This window comes from Myotis lucifugus, unplaced genomic scaffold (assembly GCF_000147115.1).
Source record: "Myotis lucifugus unplaced genomic scaffold, Myoluc2.0 scaffold_871, whole genome shotgun sequence".
NCBI lineage: Eukaryota > Metazoa > Chordata > Mammalia > Chiroptera > Vespertilionidae > Myotis > Myotis lucifugus.
In genome coordinates this window covers 1-20,208 of record NW_005871919.1, presented here as the reverse complement: position 1 = coordinate 20,208, position 20,208 = coordinate 1, and the positions used below count along the sequence as shown (strand labels likewise).

The following is a 20,208-nucleotide window of genomic DNA, read 5'->3' as shown; positions in this document are numbered from 1 at the left end:
GGGTGCATTGACTTCCTTCCACCCCCACACCGAGGGGGGCGCACGTGCACAAGGTGGGAGCAACGAAGTGCTCATCAGCTGTTGTCTTTTCAGCATGTTCATTGCCGGCTTCCCTGAGTACACACGGCCAATGATAGACCACCTGCTCACCATGAAGATCAGCCACTGGGATGGGTATGTGTTGGGTTCTGCGTTGATGTGATGGGAGCCTCACAGAGTTCTTTTGTGAACCGTATTTTATTTTTCTTTTTTATTTTGTATTGAAGTATACCTGACTTACACTATTACATTAGGTTCGGGTATTGCATAGTGATTTGACCCTTGCAGAGTTCTTTACACACACTCTTGAGAGGTATCCCCTTACCGGTATAGGCATTCTGGTCTACCTTTATAGTGTGTGTTTTTAAGAGGTATTGGTCCACTTGTTACCTTTACCATTCACAGTGTACAGTTCAGTCGTGTTAAGCACGTTGGCCTTGTTGTGCAAACAATCCCCAGGACTTTTCATCTTGCAAAACCGAAACTCCATCCCCATTAAATAATGACTCCCCTTCCCTCCTCCAGCCCTGGCACCCGCCCTCCTCCTTTTTGTCTCGATGCATCTGACTGTCTCAGGGCCTCACATGGAATCACACAGTATTTGTCCCTTTGTGACTGGCTGCTTTCACTGGGCACCGTGTCCTCGAGGTCCATCCATGTTGTGGCAGGTGCCAGAATGTCCTTCCTTCTTAAGGCCGAGTGATATCCATGGCTGGACATACCACATTCGTTTTCCATCTATTCATCGACCGGCTCTTAACTTGTTTCTATTTCTTGTCTGTTGTGAATCATGCTGCTATGAACAAGAGTGTCCAAATATTTTTTTAAGTCTCTGCTTTTCAATATTTTTGAGTATATACCCAGAAGTAGGATTGCTGTATCATATAGTAATTCTATTTTTAATTTTTTAGAAACTTCAAAAACCACGCTGATTTTCCTAGTGTCTGCATCGTTTTCCATTTCCACTGGCAATCTACAAGGTTGTAATTTCCCCAGATCCACACCAGGACCTTTTTTCTGTTTTTTTTTCTTTCTCTTAGTGGGTGTGAAGTGATATTTTGTGGTTTAACTGATGATTATTGATGTTGAGCATTTTTTCATATGCTTGTTGGCTGTTTGTAGTTCATCTTGGAGAAGCATCTCCAAATGCAGTTACTTATTGGTTGTTGAACTGCAGGAGTTCCTTCTGTAGTCTAGACTTCGGCCCTTGTCAGATACATGATTTGGGTGTTTTCTCCCTCCCACTCCACATGTTGCCTTTTCACTCTGCTGATTGTTCCCTTTGATACAATCAGTAGTTTAAAATTTCAGTGTAGTCCAATTGGTCTATTACAGCCGTGGGCAAACTATGGCCCGCGGGCCGGATCCGGCCCGTTTGAAATGAATAAAACTAAAAAAAAAAAAGACCGTACCCTTTTATGTAATGATGTTTACTTTGAATTTATATTAGTTCACACAAACACTCCATCCATGCTTTTGTTCCGGCCCTCCGGTCTAGTTTAAGAACCCATTGTGGCCCTCCAGTCAAAAAGTTTGCCCACCCCTGGTCTATTACCAGCTTACCTATTTTTATTTATTTTTTTACTTTTGTTGCTGATGTGTCTGGTGTCACACCCAAGAAATCATTGCTAAATCTAACATCATGAAGCTTCTCTGTTTTCTTCCAAAAGCTCATAGTTTCAGGTCCTCTCAGGGTTCTTCCCATCTTCCGAGTCCATGGGGGTGTGGGAGGTAGGGACGCTTTGCCACCCAGCACTTGGAGGTGGCAGCTGTGCCCGGAGATGGGCCTGCATTTCGGTGCTTCATTTGGTAAATTCTCTCTTCCTCATTTGTTACAGTCAGGTTCTTATTTGTTTGGGTGTTTATTTTCAATAGTGGTTTTGATTCAGTGGCCAGTTGACTCATGGAGACTATCTCTCTTTTCATGAGTTGAATAAAGCTAGAATCATCAAGTAAAGGAACTAACCATTTTTCTGTCCCTCTTGCCCCCCAGGGTCATCAGAGAGCTGTCAGCAAAGGCACTGCATAACCTGGTCCAGCAGGCGCCCGAGTACAGTGCTGCTCAGGGTAAGTGAGCTCCAGCCGTCCTGTGGGTGTGCCCCCCCTCGCTCACGCGTGCGCACATGCACACACGGTAACAGACCTCGCTCACGCGTGCGCACATGCACACACGGTAACAGAAAGCCAAGGACGGGCCACCCTGCTGGTTTCAGGGCTGGAGGAGCTGAATATAACGTGTTTCTCCTCTGCTGAGAAGCACTGGACAGAACACAAACGATTGCCTCCGTCTCCCCAAGGACGGGCTGTGGTCGCTGTGGGTGTCCACCGGGAGCTCCCAGGCCGGGCCCCTGCGTGGATGCCAGTCACAGCGGGGAACTGATGGAATCCTGTCTGTCATGCATACATCAGACGTAGCTTCTTTAAAAATAAAACAAAATAAGCGAAATGACTCACCATGTAGTCAACTTTTTAAAAACGCACTGCCTCCTGGGTGCTCAGGCCTTGGGAGCAGCCGCCGTGCCGTGTGCTGACTCTCAAGAGCGCAGGGCCCGCTCCCGGCTGTCCTGCCGGGTCCACCCGCTCCACTGTCATTGGGGGGACCCGTGAGTCCATCTTGTCTTTTCTACTGGAAATAAATAAGCATCTGATTTCAGTGTGAGCACCGTACATACATTTCTTGAAATTATACTTATTCCCACCGACATTTGTTAGAGGGAGTAGTGGTGGAATCGTGGTTCTTCCTCTAGTTACTGATTTCACGTGTGTGTGCGTTTCACACGCTCTGGGATCCCCCTAGTTGTGAGGGCCCTTTCAGCCTCGTGGTCCGTTCCTTAAACAGGAACCTTGTGTGATGCTCCCTCACCTGCCTTTGACGATCTGTGGGAGGACCTGAAACCACGACCTTCCCATATAGTTTGTTCCCAGTTCAGGAGTTCTCACGGCCCAGGATAATGGGTTCCCTGACCCCAAACACTGATCCTATCTGCTGCCGCGTGGGAGCTCTTGGCTTGGGGGCTGTCTGCCGTTACAGCCTCCGCACAGCTGCACCTGTGCCTTCAGGGACGTGAGCTCTGAGGGGCTGGTGGGGGCTCTGCTTTCTGTGCCCAGAGGCTTCTCTGCCCCGAGCAGCGCTGTGGGGAGCGGGGGTCCTGCAGCTCGACCCTGCCCTGCTCTGCCCAGGCAGAGCCCTGCTGGCCACTTAGCTCAGGAAAGACCTCGCCCCACACCAGCCACCGGTGCCCAGGGAGCCTGGGAAGCACGTGCTGTGGGAGGCGTCCTCGGTCGTGTCCTGCTCACTGGCCTGGGTGCCGGGGCCTGCCTGCTTCCACCTCAGGTTAGGCTCTGGGTGTGGTAACCGTCCTGACGGAACGGTCCGCAGGGGCCTTTCTCCTTGACTCACAGTCTGCATGTCAGCCTGTGTGCTCACGCGACGTCGTCTCCTGCCCGTCCTTTGCAGTTTTCCCACGCCTGCTGTCGATGACGCAGAGTACGGACCTGCACACGCGGCATGGGGCTGTGCTCACCTGTGCGGAGGTCGCCCACAGCCTGTACAGACTGGCTGTGCGGGAGGACAGGTAGGAGAAGCCCCCCTCCCGCTCCCCCCCTCCGCCGAAGCATGTGGTCGAGAGCTGGGACACATCCACTGCATTTGTGTTACATGTGCCGGGGGGGCAGTGTCTTCACGTTTTATCTGATGAGGTTGGTCGGTGGTCCTCTCTCTGATGAGTCATGGCCTGTGATGGGAGCCAGCCAGCATGTGGCCAGATGGGGCCACTGGCGGCTCCAGGTGTTACTTCCAGGCAGACGGCCGAATTCAGGTCCCGACCCCGAGCGTCTGGGTTTCCCAGTGCACGTCCCAGCTGCGTGACCCCTACTGTAGGCCCCGCGTGCGCAGTGGCATCTACTCACGGTGCGCACCTGCGGGGAACCTCTCCGTGCCCTCGGCGAGTCCTCTTCTTCCTGAGGGGCGGGGCGGCCTCGACCTCGGTGGGCACGCGGGGTCTTCCATGAGGGAGGGCTGCCCGTGCTGTGTCCTCAGTCACCTCACTCGTTCTGGGGAAGTGGGTCAGTTATAACAGCAAAGAGGGGTTTTCGGAGACGCTGTTGAGTGGCTCCTGTATTCCATACTCTCCATCATTTGTCACTCTTAACAACCTAAAATCCCAGAGCTCAGGGCTAAAAGCTTCCACCAGGAACTTCTCGGTGGGAAAGTGGGTGTGAACAGTGAGGAGGCAGCGGGCCCTGGAGCAGATCCGCACGCGAGAATGTTGGGGAAGCAGCCACTTGGCTTTTCTTTCCTTTCTTTCCAACCACCTTTCCTCAGAAGCAGGAGCCAGCACACAGGACGCTGTCACCTGGTCCTTGGCCTCCAGTTTGAGGAAAACTGTCTGACGTTGTGTCACGTCAGGAGGGGGTTCTGAGCGAGAGACGGAGCTCACCTTTCTCCTGACCGGAGGGCCCGGGAGGGTTGGCAGTCTTTTACCGCCCAGCTCGGCTCACCGCTCGCTCCTGAGGGGCGGCCGTATCGGGGGAAGTGGCGCCTGTGGGCTGAGGGCTGGGCAGCCACACGGGAGCCTGATCCCCCAACTCTGACTGTGAGGGTGCAGGCGTCACCCACCAGGGAGGGTCTGAGAGGCGCACCCAGGTTTCTGTTGGGTTAGTCCCGTGGTCTTCTCCACCAGACCCCCAGCAGACAGCCAGGTGCCACCAGACCCCCAGCCGACAGCTAGGTTGCCAACAGAGACCCCCCAGCAGACAGCCAGGTGCCAGCAGAGACCCCCAGCCAACAGCCAGGTGCCAGCAGAGACCCCCCAGCCGACAGCCAGGTGCCAGCAGAGACCCCCCAGCCGACAGCCAGGTGCCAGCAGAGACCCCCCAGCCGACAGCCAGGTGCCAGCAGAGACCCCCCAGCCGACAGCCAGGTGCCAGGAGAGACACCCCTGCCGACAGCCAGGTGCCAGGAGAGACACCCCAGCCGACAGCCAGGTGCCAGGAGAGACACCCCAGCCGACAGCCAGGTGCCAGGAGAGACACCCCAGCAGACAGCCAGGTGCCAGCAGAGACCCAGCAGACAGCCAGGTGCCAGCAGAGACCCCAGCAGACAGCCAGGTGCTAGCAGAGACCATGTTGCTTGCACAGTTTGGGCACAGTCACCCTCCTGCATCGGGGAATGGTGGGAACCCTCCTGAACCTCAAGTTCTGGACCCAGTCAAGGGCAGCCTCTCGAGCAGCCATTCGGGCGGGCAGCGAGGCTGTGCTGGAGCTCCTGTCCGTCAGGCCCCACACCAGCCGGTCAGGTCTCCTTTCCAAGCGTCACACCGGCAGCTGTGAGCCTGCTGCTCCCCATCCATGGGGGACTGTCTCCGTGGTCAGCAAACTGCATCCGGGTCCCGGCTCTACTGATCTGGTCCCTGTGGCCACCCCTTTGAGTGGGTGTTGCTTTAGGGGGCTACCTTCTGCAGGTGTTTGGGGGAGCGGGTGAAGCGCCGGAACATGATGTGGGTTTCTCTGAGCCTGGGCCCCGTGGTGCTCGGGGTCTCACTGCTGTGTTTGAACTCCTTAGGCCTGTCGCAGACTACCTGGACGAGACGGTGGTGCAGGGCCTGAAGCAGATTCACCAGCAGGTCTGTGGGTCTGAGGGTGTCCGCCTGATCTCCAGCTCTCTCCACCCTCAGCCTGTTCGAAGGCTGGGCTCAGGACCGGAAGCTCCCTGCAAGGCTCAGCCCTGGGCAGTGCAGACCTGGGCTGTCAGCTGGGGAGCAGTTCTCCGCTCTCCGTAGGCCAGCTCCTCGGGATCTCGGGGGTGGGAAGAGCATCTCTTCTCGTGTGGCAGAGTCCCAAGGGCAGTCTGGCAGGTGCAGGTAGCTCACAGGCCTGCTCCCCCTCCTGTCTGGGTCGTGCCTGTTCTCTCAGACCCCAGGCAGCACGAAGGCCTTGGATCCCGTGTGCCTGCGAGGCGGGCATCCTGAGTCGGACGTTACACCCGAGTGTGGCGCACTCTCCGCGGAGAAGGGCTGTGGGCTCTCTGAGTTTTCAGCTTCTCAGAGGCTCCTGTGATTCAAAAGAGGGACTCTGTGAGCTACGGCCTCCATGTTATAGGACGACCGCCGAGTCAGGATGCGGCGTTAGATGGCTTCACTGTTTGTTGTCCTCGTTAGACTTTGTATTTTTATATAATAATGCACATTGGGTCTTAGCCTCTTATCTGTTTGTGCCATGAGCTTGCTGTGTGATTTGGCTAAGCCATTGGTCTTTTTACTTACACTTGTCACTCTACAAGGAGTCTGGCCTGTTTACCTCCCGCTGTCAGGACAGCATGAGCGCCTGAGAGCCGGTGGTGCTGGCAGCACAGAGACTCAGACGGGGGCCACGCGCCCCCTCATTCTGTAGAGTGTGGGTGGACCCTCCTCCCTGCAGTTCTGGGGTTAAAGGACCATGTGAGCACAGTCCCTGTAGCCGAGGTGGCGATGCTGGGAGGTGCTTCCAGGGCTTTGGAAGAAAGAGCCTCAGGACCCCTGGTTGGCGGTCTTTGTTTCCTGCCCACGAGGCCGTCTGGGGGACGGTCACGGCTCGGTCAGTCCTGGGCCCCTCTCGTCTGGCCACCCTCTCCGTGCCTTGGATTCCCTCCCAAGTGAGGCTGTCGTGAGGATTGAAGGAGAGAAGGAGCAGGAGGCTGAGGGAGGTGCTTGCAGGGAGTGAAGCAGGATCCGTCCCTGCTTTCTCACTGTTCATATGACTTACCTACTTTAAAAACCCAAGTAACCTGTCTAACTGAAGAACTTTCTGTTTTTAATTTTAGCTTTATGATCGTCAGTTATACAGGTAAGCTTTACGAACCCGAGATTCTTATGTTTTGTCTTACTGAGTAAGCGCACTGCTTGGTCTGCTAACCCCTCAGCTGAGTGGACTCCTGTCCGGCCGCCCTGCGGGGTCTCTTCTGTGCTCGTTTATTTGAGTGTGTGTCACAGTCATTTCCCGTTAAGAACTGAGAGGTCTAACCTACTGGTCTTCTAAGCGTGTGGAGGTTGACGTGACGCTGGCCGGTTGAAGTGTGGAATCTGACAGGTTTGGGGGTCCAGAGGCTCGTGCGGTTGTGGCCCCAATACGGCAGCATGTCGCCTGACACGTCCTCCTCTTCCCGTCTGCAGCCTGCAGTCTGCTCTGCAGCACCAGGGCAGTCTTTTCTGAACTCTGCGTAGACCCACTTGTTCTGCAAAGTCTCTGGTCTGGTTTCCTCGGGGCAGTGTCTCTGACGTGTGGTGGCCCCTGTGCAGGCATTCCCGTGGGCTGCTGCGTGGTCCTCGGTGCTGTGCGCTCACCTGCTCTCAGGTGATGGGCGTCTGGGCTGGTCCTCTCTGCTTCTAAGACACGGAGGCCTCCCCGAAGCGGCTGTGACATGTTCCTCCTACCGGCCGAGAGCTGCTCCGCATCCTCATTGGCTGGGCTTCCTTGACGAGCCAGCCCCGTGGGGCGTGTGTTTCCCGGGGACCAGGCGCCTTCACGTCTCCTCTGTCTTCTGAGAAGAGATGTTCAGGTCTTTTTTTTTTATAATATATTTTATTGATTTTTTACAGAGAGGAAGGGAGAGGGATCGAGAGTTAGAAACATCGATGGGAGAGAAACATCCATCAGCTGCCTCCTGCACACTCCCTACTGGGTATGTGCCCGCAACCAAGGTACATGCCCTTGACCGGAATCGAACCCGGGACCCTTCAGTCCGCAGGCCGACGCTCTATCCACTGAGCCAAACCAGTCAGGGCTGTTCAGGTCTTTTGCTCATTAAAATAATCTCATGATCTGTCTTCTTCTTACTGAGCCGTCAGCATCTTTACATATTCTGGATATGAGCTCTTTGTAGACATAGATTTCCTAGCATTTTCTCCCTGTCTGTGGTTTGCCTATTCATTTTTCTTAGTGACTTTAATTTTATTGATTTTTTTTAACAGAGAAAGAGGAAAGGAGAGGGAGAGAGTGAGAAACATCGATGTGAGAGTGAAACATCAATTGGCTGCCTCCTGCACGCCTACCAGGGATTGAGCCCACAACCCAGGCATGTGCCCTGAGTGGAGTTGAACCAGCAACCTTTCAGTGCATGGAACGATGCCCAGCTGAGCCACACCAGCCAGGGCATTCTTAGTGGCTTTTGTAGTTGTTGTCGTTAACCCTCACTCAAGGGTATTTTCTCCATTGATTTTCAGAAAGAGTGAAGGGAGGGGGAGGTAAGAGGAAGAGAGAGAGCGTGGGCGGGGGGATGAATATGGGAGAGACACATAGATTGATTGCCCTCCACACGTGCCCTGAGAAGGGCCAGGAATTGAACCTGCAACCCTTCGGTGCAGGGTTGTGCACGTCAGCCTCTCTGTTTGTTCTTGACGTCTCTTAGCACCTCCAGCTTTCCTGAGAGCCTGGGCCTGTGCAGGGGTCAGACCGGGCCCCTCCCCATTCTGGTGTCGACATCAGGAATGTCCAAACCTGTAGAGAATTTTTATGAGTTTATTGGAGCCAAACTGATGACAGTTTCTGGGAAGGAAAATCTCAACAGATTGAGAAAATGCTCTGGAGAAAGGTAGTTTAGCAGCTTATTGGAAACATTAGAATCAAAGGAGGAGATGAAAGGAGGGTCACATGAAATCCACTGGTAAATTAGGGGGACGGGAGAGAGCCGAGCGGGGAAATCTCTGGAGCTGGATAAGAGTAAAACGGCAAGACACATTCTTTCACACCAGCGGCAGGTTCCGGATAGTCGATGCCCTTTACAGCACATGGAGATGCTATACGGCAGCGAGATAGCAGCGAGGGGTTCTGCAGTCTCGTGCTCTGGGAGGGCCCTGCGGGCTCTGAAGCGGAGATTCCTCTGACGTGCCAGAGGTTTGTTATCGCAGATGCACAAAGGCCGCAGGCTCACTTGAGGTGAAGGTGACCTTTGTCAGGGAGCTGCAGGCCCAGGACGTGACCCCGCCATGACCCGCTGCTAGTGAGGACGGGATGTTCAGACCGTTCTGTGCGGTAACCTTTGGTCCCTGTGCTGGTGAGGCCGCCCCTGGGCTTCCAGGTGTAGGACGGGGACCCTTTCTGCTCACACTGGCCCCCCCCCCCCCCCCCGGCCCCCGGAGCTGGCGCTGCACTCGCTGAGCTGGGTGTTCCCAGCTGTGCCCGGTGTTCCTCTTCCCAGACTTCCGTTTTCCAGCCTCTGAAACGGTTTCATCTGCTCCATCCACGTCTCTGATATTTAAGGCGGAGAGCAAATCTGGGTCCTCTTCTCTGTCTAGGCCGGAAGCCAAAGTCTGGTGAAGCGATGTTCTGTCTTCGCGAGTGTTTCTTACGTTCATGTTCACCAGTTTCCTGTTGTCAGCGTTAGACATCGATTTGATGTGACTGAGAGCCAGCAAGATAGGCAGGCTCTCCTCCCGGGTTTCGTTCGCAACGGAAGGCAGGTGGATGCTTCCTGGCATCTTCCTGGCGTCTTAGATTCCTGTCGTTGCTCGTTTGTTTGTTAATCCTCACCCGAGGGTGTTTTTAGAGAGAGTGGAAGGAAGGGGAAGAGACAGAGAGAGAAACATCGATGTAAGAGAGATACATCGATTGGTTGCCTCCCACACGCACCCCCGACCAGGGACCGGGGATGGAACCTGCAACCAAGGTACATGCCCTTGACTGGAATCAAACCCAGGACCAAACCGGCCAGGCATTAAATTCCTCTAGTTTTTACAAAGTGAGAATCGAACAGTGTTTGGGATTTGTTCTGCGTGATTGTTTGATGTAATTGACGCCAGTAAGGACTATAGTGTCCAGTGAAAACGACAAGTCAGAGGAACCCCAGCTAGGACTTGGGACATCTGGGAGATGGTTCCAGGAGTCTTTTCATTTCTTCCTGTAAAAAGGTAGCTTCTTACAAGTAAAAGTAATACACAGTGATGCTGAATATCAACTGTAATTGGAAAAAGTTCAGTTAGAAAAAAAGAAAATCACTCTTCAGTATTGGTGAGGATATTTTATGTTGTTTTATATAATAAGGTACTTTCGCCCTTTTTGTATTAATTTTCAGGGGTCTCGGAGGAGAGCTCATGCGACAAGCAGGTAGGTCTGAGCACGGGAGGCTGCGGGTTGTGGGTTGCACCCTCTCATCCCCGCCATGGGGTGGGGAGAGTCCGAAGGGCGTTTGCCGCTCTCAATACCGTGGCGTGAGCGTGCCCTTCCCAGGACCCCGGGCCTGGCCCGCTGCCGGGGTTCACTTGACTCCACCATGTGCCCAGTCATCCCAGACAACAGATGGAGGTGCGGGGACCAGGGCTTCCCAATGGCAGCGGCCAGGATGGGGTGGGAGAGCGGGGCGTGGTGTGTCTTTCAGGAAGGGATGGTGGTGAGGGACCGAGTGTTGCTATCTTAGCCTCTTCAGCAACATTTAAGTTAACTGTAGAGCAAAGAATAACTTTTTAGATTATATTTAAACTCTGCAAGGAACTCAAATGATGCCAACATGCCTAGATTTTCTGACGCATTTTTAACTAAACCTAGAAGACCCAGACTCATCCGCTTGTCTGTGGGCTGAGTAGGTGCCAGGTCAGTTCTGGCCATGCCCTGGGCTCCGGTCCCCGGGAGTCCCTCACCCGGAGCGGGCGGGCGGGCGGGCGGTGGGGCTCACAGTCCTGAAGGGACAGGCGTGCCTCATGCATTCACCCTTTCTCCTCCCAGTGTGCGTTTTAATAGAAAACCTGTCCCTTTCCAAGATGCCCTTCAGGGGTGACGCCGTAGTCGGTAAGTGCTTTTCTTCAGCGCTCGCCTTGTAGCCTGTTCTTTCAGAACCGCTCCACATGGACAGTGATTGCTTCCTGGTAGTGGAATTCCTGGCTTTGAAACTGCTGCCAGAGCCAATTGTAAACGATGGGCATCAGCCACACCCTCCAAAACAGGCCGTCCCTCCTCTGAGACACGCTCCTTCCTCAGAGCCCTGGTGTGGCTCAGGCCCCGCAGGACCAGGGGAGGCAGCAGCAGGTGCCAAGGCCACGGGGGCAGGATGTGGGAGAACCTGCTCTCGTGGGGGCAGCGGCCAGGCCCCTGTGCAGGTCCCGTGCCCGGGGCAGCCGTCCTGTCCAGCAAGCAGGGCCTTTTCTGGTTGTGTGAACAGGCAGCCGCGAGAGGCAGGAGGAGGGCTGCCCGCGGCTGCCCCGGCTCTGTAGCCTCAGGAGAGCTGTGCAGGTTTGGCATTCGTTGCCAGATGGTGGATCTAATTGAGTGGAATGTTTGGGTTTTGATTGGGGGGGGGGGGACGGGAGTGAGGGGGCGTTGTTTGAGGGAGAGGTACAGGAGAAGACCACCTGACGTTGGTAGGTGTAATAAAAGAACAAAAGTTTTCCAGGTTTGGCTCAGTGGATAGAGTGTCAGCCCTCAGACTGAAGGGTCCTGAGTTTGATTCCTGTCAAAGGGCACGTACTCCGCCACCCTGGTCGGGGTGCGTGCAGGAGGCAACCAGTCGATGTGTCTCTCTCACATCGATGTTTCTTTCTGTCTCTCCCCCTCCTTTCTACTCTCTCTAAAAATCATTGGAAAAAATATCCTCGGGTGAGGATCCACAGAACAAAACAAAACAAAAATTTCCCATGGTAAGAGTTTTAGCATTTCAGCAGCAAAAAGGAGACTTTCCCCCTTTAAACCAAGGGCCTTTGGAATTTGTACAACCTGGAGAAATTTCACTTTAGATTTTCTCCAGACTCACCTCTTGTTTACCATCTACGTTGATTTAAGAGGTAGAAGATCTGTTTGTTGTTGACTTTAATTTCACCGAACTGTTCTTAATTGGGGAAATGGTCTTCTCTGTTTCTGTGACAGATGGTTGGCAGTGGCTGATAAGTGACACCTTGAGAAACCTCCACCATGTGTCCAGTCATTCCAGGCAACAGATCAAGGTGCGGGGAGCAGGGTTTCCCAGTGGCTGTGCTGTCCCGAGAACGACATTACTTTTTTAGTGTTTGTTTCAAAAGACTGCATTATGGTCCCTTTTATGCACTAATGGGTAACTGAACGATGCCACAATTTTGTTTGGACTCTGGATGGTATTGTCTATGTAACATGTAATCAGGAAAACGGATTCAGCTATTGGTGACCAGAACATGCAGCTTTTAAATTCCTGCTTCTGGTTTGATCCTGTTCGCCTCAGCGTTTTTCCTGCACATCGATAGTGACTCTGTGGCGCTGTAGGATTTTAGGGGTGGAAGCTGCGTGTGCCACAGTCCCACCGCGCATGCCAAGTTGGCATTTCTGAAGGAGTGTGCGTCCCGGTGGTTGAGGGCCACGGCTGTCCCCTCGGGGCCAGCTGGGCGTGGGGTGCAGAGCTGTTCCTTTCCCCGCACAGTGACCATCACCAGGACATTGGGAGGGACTCGGCTTCGTACTGAGGATGAAGAAATGAGGGTGTAATTCTCTCCTGTGTGTCTCAGCATTTCTGCTGGGTTATAGAAGGCTTCGTCAGCCCTTTTTAAGAGTAACTTTGTCATTCTGTAGGATTGAAGCACCGTTTTACTAGTTGAATTTGAGCGCCTCAGGATCCGTGCTGCAAACTTTCCTTTTAAAACATCCATAACATTCATACAAGCAGTGATCCCGGAGCAGTCTGCTGCCCTGATTGGTACCAGTGACACCTCGTTCTGAGCTCCCTCCCCGCGCTCATGGCCCCTCCTGCCCGGCCCAGCAGCTCTTTCCTGGGCTGCTCCGTGCCTTGCTCCCGATCGGGAGTGGAGAGGACGTAGGAATCTAGTGTTTGCTCCTTGCAGGTCCCTCTGTAACCAGGTGTTCGAGGAGAGGCCCTGCGAGTCCCTGCCACCTCCATGCTCTCCCCACTCCCTCTCCCACTCCGTGTGCTCTGCCTGGGGATCGGTGCTGAGGGGCCCCTTCCTGTTCCCAGGGCCCCTGGACCCCCACGTCCTCTCTGAAAAGGCCCTACACAGCCTGCTCAGAGTTCTTGCCCATGGTGCACACACCTTTTCCCTCATCACCTCTGCTGGGACAGAAAAGTGCCCATTCTGCTATTAACTGTTCATACGATAAGGCATGGAGTTTGCATTGTTTGGAAGAAATAATCAAGTTTTCTATTCAGTTTATTATTTGCAAAAAATGTTAAAGTTTTAACTCCCTGACAGATGACGGCACGCAGTCGTGCTGGAAGGAAGGATGTCATTTATTTCTGTGTCTGACTGCGGAGCAGCCCGGCCGCTCCCGTGGTTCCCGGGAGGCTGAGGCGCCCGTGTCTTGCTCGGTTCTAGGAAGCAGCTGTCTCCGCCCTGGCTGCTCTCTGCAGCGAGTACTACGCGGAGGAGCCCGGGAAGGCGGACTCCACTGGGCAGGGTGAGTGGCTGTCGTGCTGACCCTCGGGCCCTCCGGGCGTGGTGGGGAGCTCGGGTGTCTGGGTTTTGGTTTCGGCTCCCTTCCTCCACCGCAGCGTGCACACGCAGGTGAGCAGGGACGGTGGGCGCTGGCGCCTCCTGGGCCTGCCCACCTCCCGCCCCGGCTGGCAGGCTGTGCAGGAGAGGCTGGCTGTCTCCCGCTCCGACGTCTCGGTGCCGGCTTTCCCGTGCGAACGTCCCTGGGACACGATGTTCCTCTTTAGCGTATGGAGTCAGCTCTCGTCTCGGCAGCGTCTGCTCACGGCACACTTTACGGGAGCTCTTCCCGCTTTGAGCTCCGGAGGCTGCGGTTCTGTGTGGGGAGCTGCCTTTCCCTTCTGTTGGGTTCCTCATCGCCGTCATTCTCACTGTCGCTGTGCGTTTGCTCGGGTGCTCCTTCCTGGCCTGCACTCTGAGCGTCTGCTTGCACTGTCGCCCACGTCCTGCTGGTTCCGTGCTTTCTCCTGGGGCTTCATCCACAGGCACGATTCCTTCACTGGCTTTTGTATTTTATGGTAAAATGTGTTCTTAGAATTTTCTGTGCACCACGGCAGCATGTTCCCAGCGCGTGTCCTTCCTCTTCATGGGGACAGCGAGCGTGCCGCTGCCTCGCCACACAGCCCGGCTCCGGCGTGTTTCCCAGAACCCTCCACGCTGCAGCGCCCCGACCCCTCGCCGAGGCCCTTCCTGGGATCCACTCACGAGTGTTGCTTTGATCAGGAAGCTCCATGCTCACATGCCTGTGGCTGCCCTGCTGCTCCGTGGGGCACGCAGCGCAGCCCCTCACGTGCATGGGAAACGCTGTTTTACGTTGTTGAATGTGAACTTGAGTCAGACTTTCCAAGTTAATAGTGTTTTACTAGATCTCTTTTCCACGGGCAGTTTAACTTAAAGAGACAGTAATGTTTTGTATTTAGTCTATTTTTAAAATTGGGATAAGATCAAGTTTTGCTTTTTGCCTAAGAAAAGTGTACCACATCACACCATTCTGAATATAGAAAGAAATAATACTCAGAAATGAACCTTGGAAACGCATGTGAGTTGTAAGGGGGAAGGGAGATGGGTTTTTTCATGTTGTTACTGGTGTCTTCTCTAAGTTCCACCATAGGTGTCAGTGTAGTGTATGAACAAATGGAACTTTATTTTATTTTTTAAATACATTTTTATTGATTTTAGAGAGGAAGGGAGAGGGAGAGAAAGATAGAAACATCAGTGATGAGAGAGAATCATCAATTGGCTGCCTCCTGCACGCCCCTCCTGGGGGTCGAGCCCGCAACCCGGGCATGTGCCCTGACTGGGCATCAACCCGCCACCTGCTGGTGTATGGGACGATGCTCCAGCCGACGGAGCCACCTGCCAGGGCGTTTGCCCTCATTTGAGGAAGACGTTGTCTCCACAATGAGCATTTGTGTTCTTAGTGAGTAAACAATGAGAATTACGACTGTGTGGACCATTCTCAACGCCCTCCTGGAGTTATTTTTCTGAGTGAAACCATTTGTTGGAATTGCTCATGAAAACCTTAAAACCACCCAATAAAATTTCTATAAATCTCTTGATTGATTCCACTTTGAAAACACATCTGCTCCTGGAGCCTGAGTCCTTCCTCCCTTCTCTCTTTGGACGCCATTTGGCTCCTGCTTCTGAAACGTCTGTGAAGAGCAGGTAAGGAAACCCTGGGCCGCAGTGGGTCACCCTGTGGCTTCTTTTCAGAGGGGCTGGTAGAGAAGTATCTCGCCGAGCTGCAGAGCCCGGAGGAGATGACGCGCTGCGGCTTCGCCATGGCCTTGGGCGCCCTCCCAGGCTTCCTGCTGAGAGGCAGGCTCCAGCAGGTGAGGCTGAGCTGAGCGTGGAAGGGGGTCCGTGCGAGACGATGGCGTGTGTGAGACCATACACATGTGGGGGGGGGGGTGGGCACACGTCCCTGCCCGGTGTCTCTCAGGGTCCACCCCCAGACGGACTTGAAATCTCTCCCTGGGGAGGATCCATGTACACACTGACGTGCAGCTGAGCTGCTGCCTGATCACGGGACAGAGCGCGCAGGGTCCCGGCCAGGACGGGGCAGGCACTCGCGCTCGCTCGGGCAGCAGCACCAGGGCTGAGCCTCCACTTGTTGGAAAGTACGTGGATCTCGTGGGGGTGACTGGTCACTGCCTTTCAGGTTCTCAAGAGCCGTCACCCTTTCCTCGGTTTTCCTTCGGAGGACGTGAACTTGGGGGAGTCCCGGCGGGATCCCGTGAAGGCCATCCCCAGGTGAGCCCCGTCCTCCCAGGACGGGTGAGCCCCGTCGCTCAGGACCCAGGGCCCGTCCACGGGGTGGTTCACAGCTGGTCCTTTGGAAGCCCGTTCTCAGTGACGAATCTGCTTAGAGGCAAATGCTATTCTTTATTTTCTAGTTTCTTCTATATTTGAAGGATTGGAAAGAACATTTCCAACTCAGGCTTGTTAATGGTTCTGTCCTAATTCTAGGGAACATTAAGCCCATGGTGTGCTCGCTCCATCCCTTTAGGACACGGGACCACTTTAAAGATGGGCAACCCCAAGGACGAGGGCAGGACAGTGCGCGTGGTGTCTGGTGCTTAGTCACACACGCATACATGTAGGATGCGCTGTCTGCACCCCCCCCCCCCCCAGCTGTGGAGCCCACGTGCTGTCCAGGCCCTGATGGCACACTGTCCCCTTTCTGCCCAGATAGAGGGCAGGAAGGCCCAGGCACAACTCGCCTTCTAAGCTGTAGACACTAGAGAGTGTGATTCGGAGAAGAGGTGGCGGTAGCGTGAAGGAACGCTGGGCGTCGGAGCTCCCTCGGAGGTGCCAGTCTGCTCTGAGCATGTCCTGTGAGGAGAAGCCCATCAGGCTGGAGGGACGGGCGGACATGAGCTGTTTCTAATTCCAGGATTTGCCAAACGGTCGGTGTGAGAGCAGAAGGGACCCCGGATGAGGTCGTGTGCAAAGGGAACGTGTCCCAGATTTACAGCACGCTGCTGGACTGTCTGCGCGACTACACCACCGACAGCCGCGGGGACGTGGGCGCGTGGTGAGGCGGCCTGCGCGCCCGTCCAGGAGGGCGGTGGGCTTTCCCTGGTCTTCCAGCTGCTGCTGTGGTTGCCTTCAGAGCACACAGTGAAGTGGGGAGGAAGGCTCCCCTCCAGGGTCCCCCCGGGGTCCCGTCCGGGCCAGAGCCCAGGATGCCGGGCGTGTGGGTGACAGGATGGCCTCGGGCCAGAGCAGAGTCCCCCCTGAAGTGGTTGTTTCAGAGAGTAGGTCTGAGTTCTGTAGTGCTGGGTCCGTTTTCAGAGATTCTCATTCTTTGCAGAAAGTCCTTATTGTTTCCACTTTTTTCTCTCCAACGTGTTCCTCGTGGTTATTTTAAGGACTCTACCCATGACACCAACACCTGCACCCGGGGTCTGTTTCTGTTGTCTTCTCTCATCACTTTAGCACTTGGTCTTTCTTTTTTAAAATATATTTTTATTGATTTCAGAGAGGAAGGGAGAGGGAGAGAGAAAGAGGAACGTCCATGATGAGAGAATCACTGATTGGCTGCCTCCTGCACGCCCCACACTGGGGATTGAGCCTGCAACCCGGGCATGTGCCCTGACCAGGGATCGACCTTGTGACTTCCTGGTTCATAGGTCGATGCTCAACCACTGAGTCACACTAGCTGGGCGGTCTTTTCTTGTTTTTCAACATTCCTTTTAATCCAGAGAGTGTGAGTTCAGAACTGTAGAGGCTTTGGGTTGTATCATTTCCTTTGAGCAGGTGGTAGGTTTCCTTACGTGAGGCCCACGTGGGGAGTCAGGTCGCCGAGTGCCCTCAGCGGCGGCTGGGCTGGCCCTTACTCCTGCCCACACCCCAGGGCGTGGCCTGTGTCTGCAGCCCCGGCTGAGGGGCCTCAGACCCCAGGGCCTTCCTCCTGCTCACACGTCCAGCTGCTGACTTCAGGACCTTGGACCCTCACCTGTGCTTGACCAGTTAGAGCTGGTGAGGGCCCTGCGGTGTGTGCAGGTTTGGGTCCCTGTGTCCCTCCCCCAGCCTTTCCCCGTGAGTGCTGCGCCCACAGAGATGGGGGTCTTCCTGCTCCCACGCTCTGCCTGCTGCCTGGCGCCTCCAGAGATCATGTGTCCTGCGTAGCGGTTTGCCGGGGGCTGTGCCCTGGCGTCTGAGCCACCGGTTCCTGTTGGCCTCTGGCCTGCGTCCGCCTTGCACCTCTGAGCACGCTGTGCCTGCCCTCAGCACCTCACTCTCCTGAGGCCTCCCCTGGGCTGAGGCCACACCCTGCCCCCTCTTCACTCTGAGCAGCACAGGCTGCCTCCCGGATGGGCCCCGTTCACTCCTGGTGGGAGGGTGGGTGCCCCCGGCCTGTGGGCCGTTGTAGCCATGATCCCCGTGGCCCAGCCGTGTCCTCCCTGGGCTGAGTGCACATTGTCCCAAGTTAAAAATGTGCTTCACTCTGGGTTAGGCCAGTCCTGTGTGAGCTCAGCTTTGCCAGTTGTATCAGTTTGTTTCCTTTCCCTGGGAGCTGCTGTGGACAGTGTGTTCCGAGTGGACAGGCCGTCCTGGTCTGGGGGCCCCTGGGCAGCGGGAAGGAGCCGCTCTGCGCGTCCTCCCAGGGAAGGCCAGGCCCTCGGAGGTTCTGCTGGGAGAAAGCTTTGCGGAGTGGGGGTGTTTTGCATTAAAAGCTCTTGGAAAACCAGTGCTGTTTCTGCGAGCACCCTGCCTGCTTGCTGGGACTCGCCATCTGCGGGCACGTCCTTGTCCGCCTGTCGTGGAGGAAGCGCTCTCAGAGGAGGGCTGCTCGCAGGGGCTTCCGTTGAAGTGCGTTCCGTCCGGCTGAGGGCCTCCCAGTCCCCTTCCCGCACGTGGCTGACGGGCACCTCCAGCTGGGGAGCGGTCTCCTCACCCCTCCTCCTCCTCGTCCCTCCTTGTCCCTGCAGGGTCCGCGAGGCTGCCATGACCAGTCTGATGGACCTGACCCTTCTCCTGGGGAGGGACCAGCCAGAGCTGATCGAGGCGCCCACGTGAGTGTTGGGGTGCACCCACCTGTGCCTGGAGAGGGTCTGTCCTGTCCCCGTCTCCTGACCCTGCGGCTCAGGCCCAGGTCTCCCCCTCCGTCGGGGCTCAGGCCGGCAGGGGGACAGCCATTCCTGGGCGAGGCCAGGGCAGGGGCCACTCCTCAGGCTTTGGGCCCTTGCACCTAAGTGCCTGCTCCAGCTGGGGGCCTGGCTGGCCCCTCTCCTGTCAGTTCCCGGGACATGGGCTGCCCCTGGGCACCTCACTTGCGGCGTCTCCATGCCCTCTGCAGGGCTGCTGCGTCTGTGGCAATGCCGTTTCCCGAGCCCCACCTGCCCTTGCCCCGCCCTTCCCTTCCTCCTCCTGCCCTTTTCCTCCGTGTCCCCCTTCGTGTCCCTGTCTTTTCTGCCTCCTTCCCTGTGCCCCATCCCCACCTGCTGCCCACCTGGAGCCCTGTGTGTCCTCACTGCTTCTACCCAAGACCTGGCATTTAGGCTCCTGGGGTCAGCTCAGCTGTGGTGGGGGCCCTGCGTGTGGGCAGGGAGCCAGGCCCGTGCTGACCTGCAGCCGTGTCTCGGGCGCCCTCGGGTTGGAGCTGTGCTACCGTTGGGCTCTTGGTTTGCAGCTGCCAGCGGGTCATGTGCTGCCTGGCCCAGCAGGCCAGCGAGAAGATAGACCACTTCCGTGCACACGCTGCCCACGTGTTCATGACGCTGCTGCACGCGGCCGGCTCAGCTGGCCCCACCGTCCCCCACGTGCCCCACCGGGCAGAACTGGAGCAGCTCTTCCCCAGGTACGGAGGGTCCGGGTGCCGGATCGCGGTGGGCTGGGCGGCAGGGCAGGCCCCTCCAGCTCGTGGCTCTCTTGCAGGTCCGAGGCCGCCTCTGTCAACTGGACCGCACCATCCCAGGCCTTCCCTCGCATCACCCAGCTGCTGGGGCTGCCTGCCTACCGCTACCATGTGCTGCTGGGGCTGGCCGTGTCCGTGGGTGGCCTCACAGAGTCCACGGTGAGCATGCGTCTGGCCCGGCCTCTTTCCCACTCGAGCGGCTTTGGGTGGGCGTTTGGGCTGGAGCTGGGGCAGCACGTCTCCGTGGGGTTGGGACGTGCGCTGCCGGGGCTGCCCTGGGGAAACCGCGTCACCGCACAGCTCCTTTCCTGGCCTCAGGCTCCCAGGGCAGGGTCCCCAGGGCGGCTCGGGGAACCCCCACCTCTGAGGAGGGGAGCTCAGGAGCCGGGACATTGTGGCGAGTTCCTGTTCCCGGCACGCAGTTCAGCGCCACCGTGCTCTGTGTCCTGTCCCCGCCCCGTGCTGCCACATTTGCCGCCACCTGCCCACGGCGGCCGGCCCTGTGCTCTGGGTTCCTTTCCTTCTGTGTGTGGTGTTTCCCGGGGAGGCTGTGTCTCCAGTTTCTGTTGCCATGTTTCTGCTGGTGTGGTGCTCACACACTCCCTGACCCTCAAAAGGTGTCGGTTTAGCCTGGCCGGCGTGGCTCAGTGGTCGGCCTAGGAACCAGGAGGTCACAGTTCAATTCCAGGTCAGGGCACAGGTCCGGGTTGTGGGCTTGATTCCCAGTGTGGGGCGTGCAGGAGGCAGCCCATCGATGATTCTCTCTCATCATGGATGTTTCTCTCTCTCTCCCTCTCCTTTCCTCTCTGAAATCAATATACACACACACACACACACACACACACACACACACACACTAGTATATTTTTTGTTACCAGTCATTCACTTTGTTCATGAAATCTGTTTGTTTCTCATGCTTGTTCATCATAGGTT

At 56.0% G+C, this 20,208-nt stretch overlaps 1 protein-coding gene across 1 annotated transcript in view; it reads left to right on the top strand.

Moving 5' to 3' along the window:
* The window catches only part of TBCD (tubulin folding cofactor D), a 92,793-nt gene extending 72,837 nt beyond the window's left edge, over positions 1 to 19,956 (top strand). The window contains exons 18-32 of the mRNA XM_006106632.3: positions 94 to 174; positions 2,033 to 2,106; positions 3,497 to 3,614; positions 5,603 to 5,663; positions 6,839 to 6,861; positions 10,085 to 10,116; positions 10,732 to 10,794; positions 11,866 to 11,942; positions 13,296 to 13,377; positions 15,126 to 15,244; positions 15,574 to 15,665; positions 16,309 to 16,449; positions 18,350 to 18,433; positions 19,051 to 19,218; positions 19,296 to 19,956. Of these exons, the coding sequence (XP_006106694.2) occupies positions 94 to 174; positions 2,033 to 2,106; positions 3,497 to 3,614; positions 5,603 to 5,663; positions 6,839 to 6,861; positions 10,085 to 10,116; positions 10,732 to 10,794; positions 11,866 to 11,942; positions 13,296 to 13,377; positions 15,126 to 15,244; positions 15,574 to 15,665; positions 16,309 to 16,449; positions 18,350 to 18,433; positions 19,051 to 19,218; positions 19,296 to 19,935 (1,855 nt within the window). The 3' untranslated portion in view covers positions 19,936 to 19,956. The remainder of the gene's footprint in view (positions 1 to 93; positions 175 to 2,032; positions 2,107 to 3,496; positions 3,615 to 5,602; positions 5,664 to 6,838; positions 6,862 to 10,084; positions 10,117 to 10,731; positions 10,795 to 11,865; positions 11,943 to 13,295; positions 13,378 to 15,125; positions 15,245 to 15,573; positions 15,666 to 16,308; positions 16,450 to 18,349; positions 18,434 to 19,050; positions 19,219 to 19,295) is intronic.
* Positions 19,957 to 20,208: the final 252 nt, after the last annotated feature.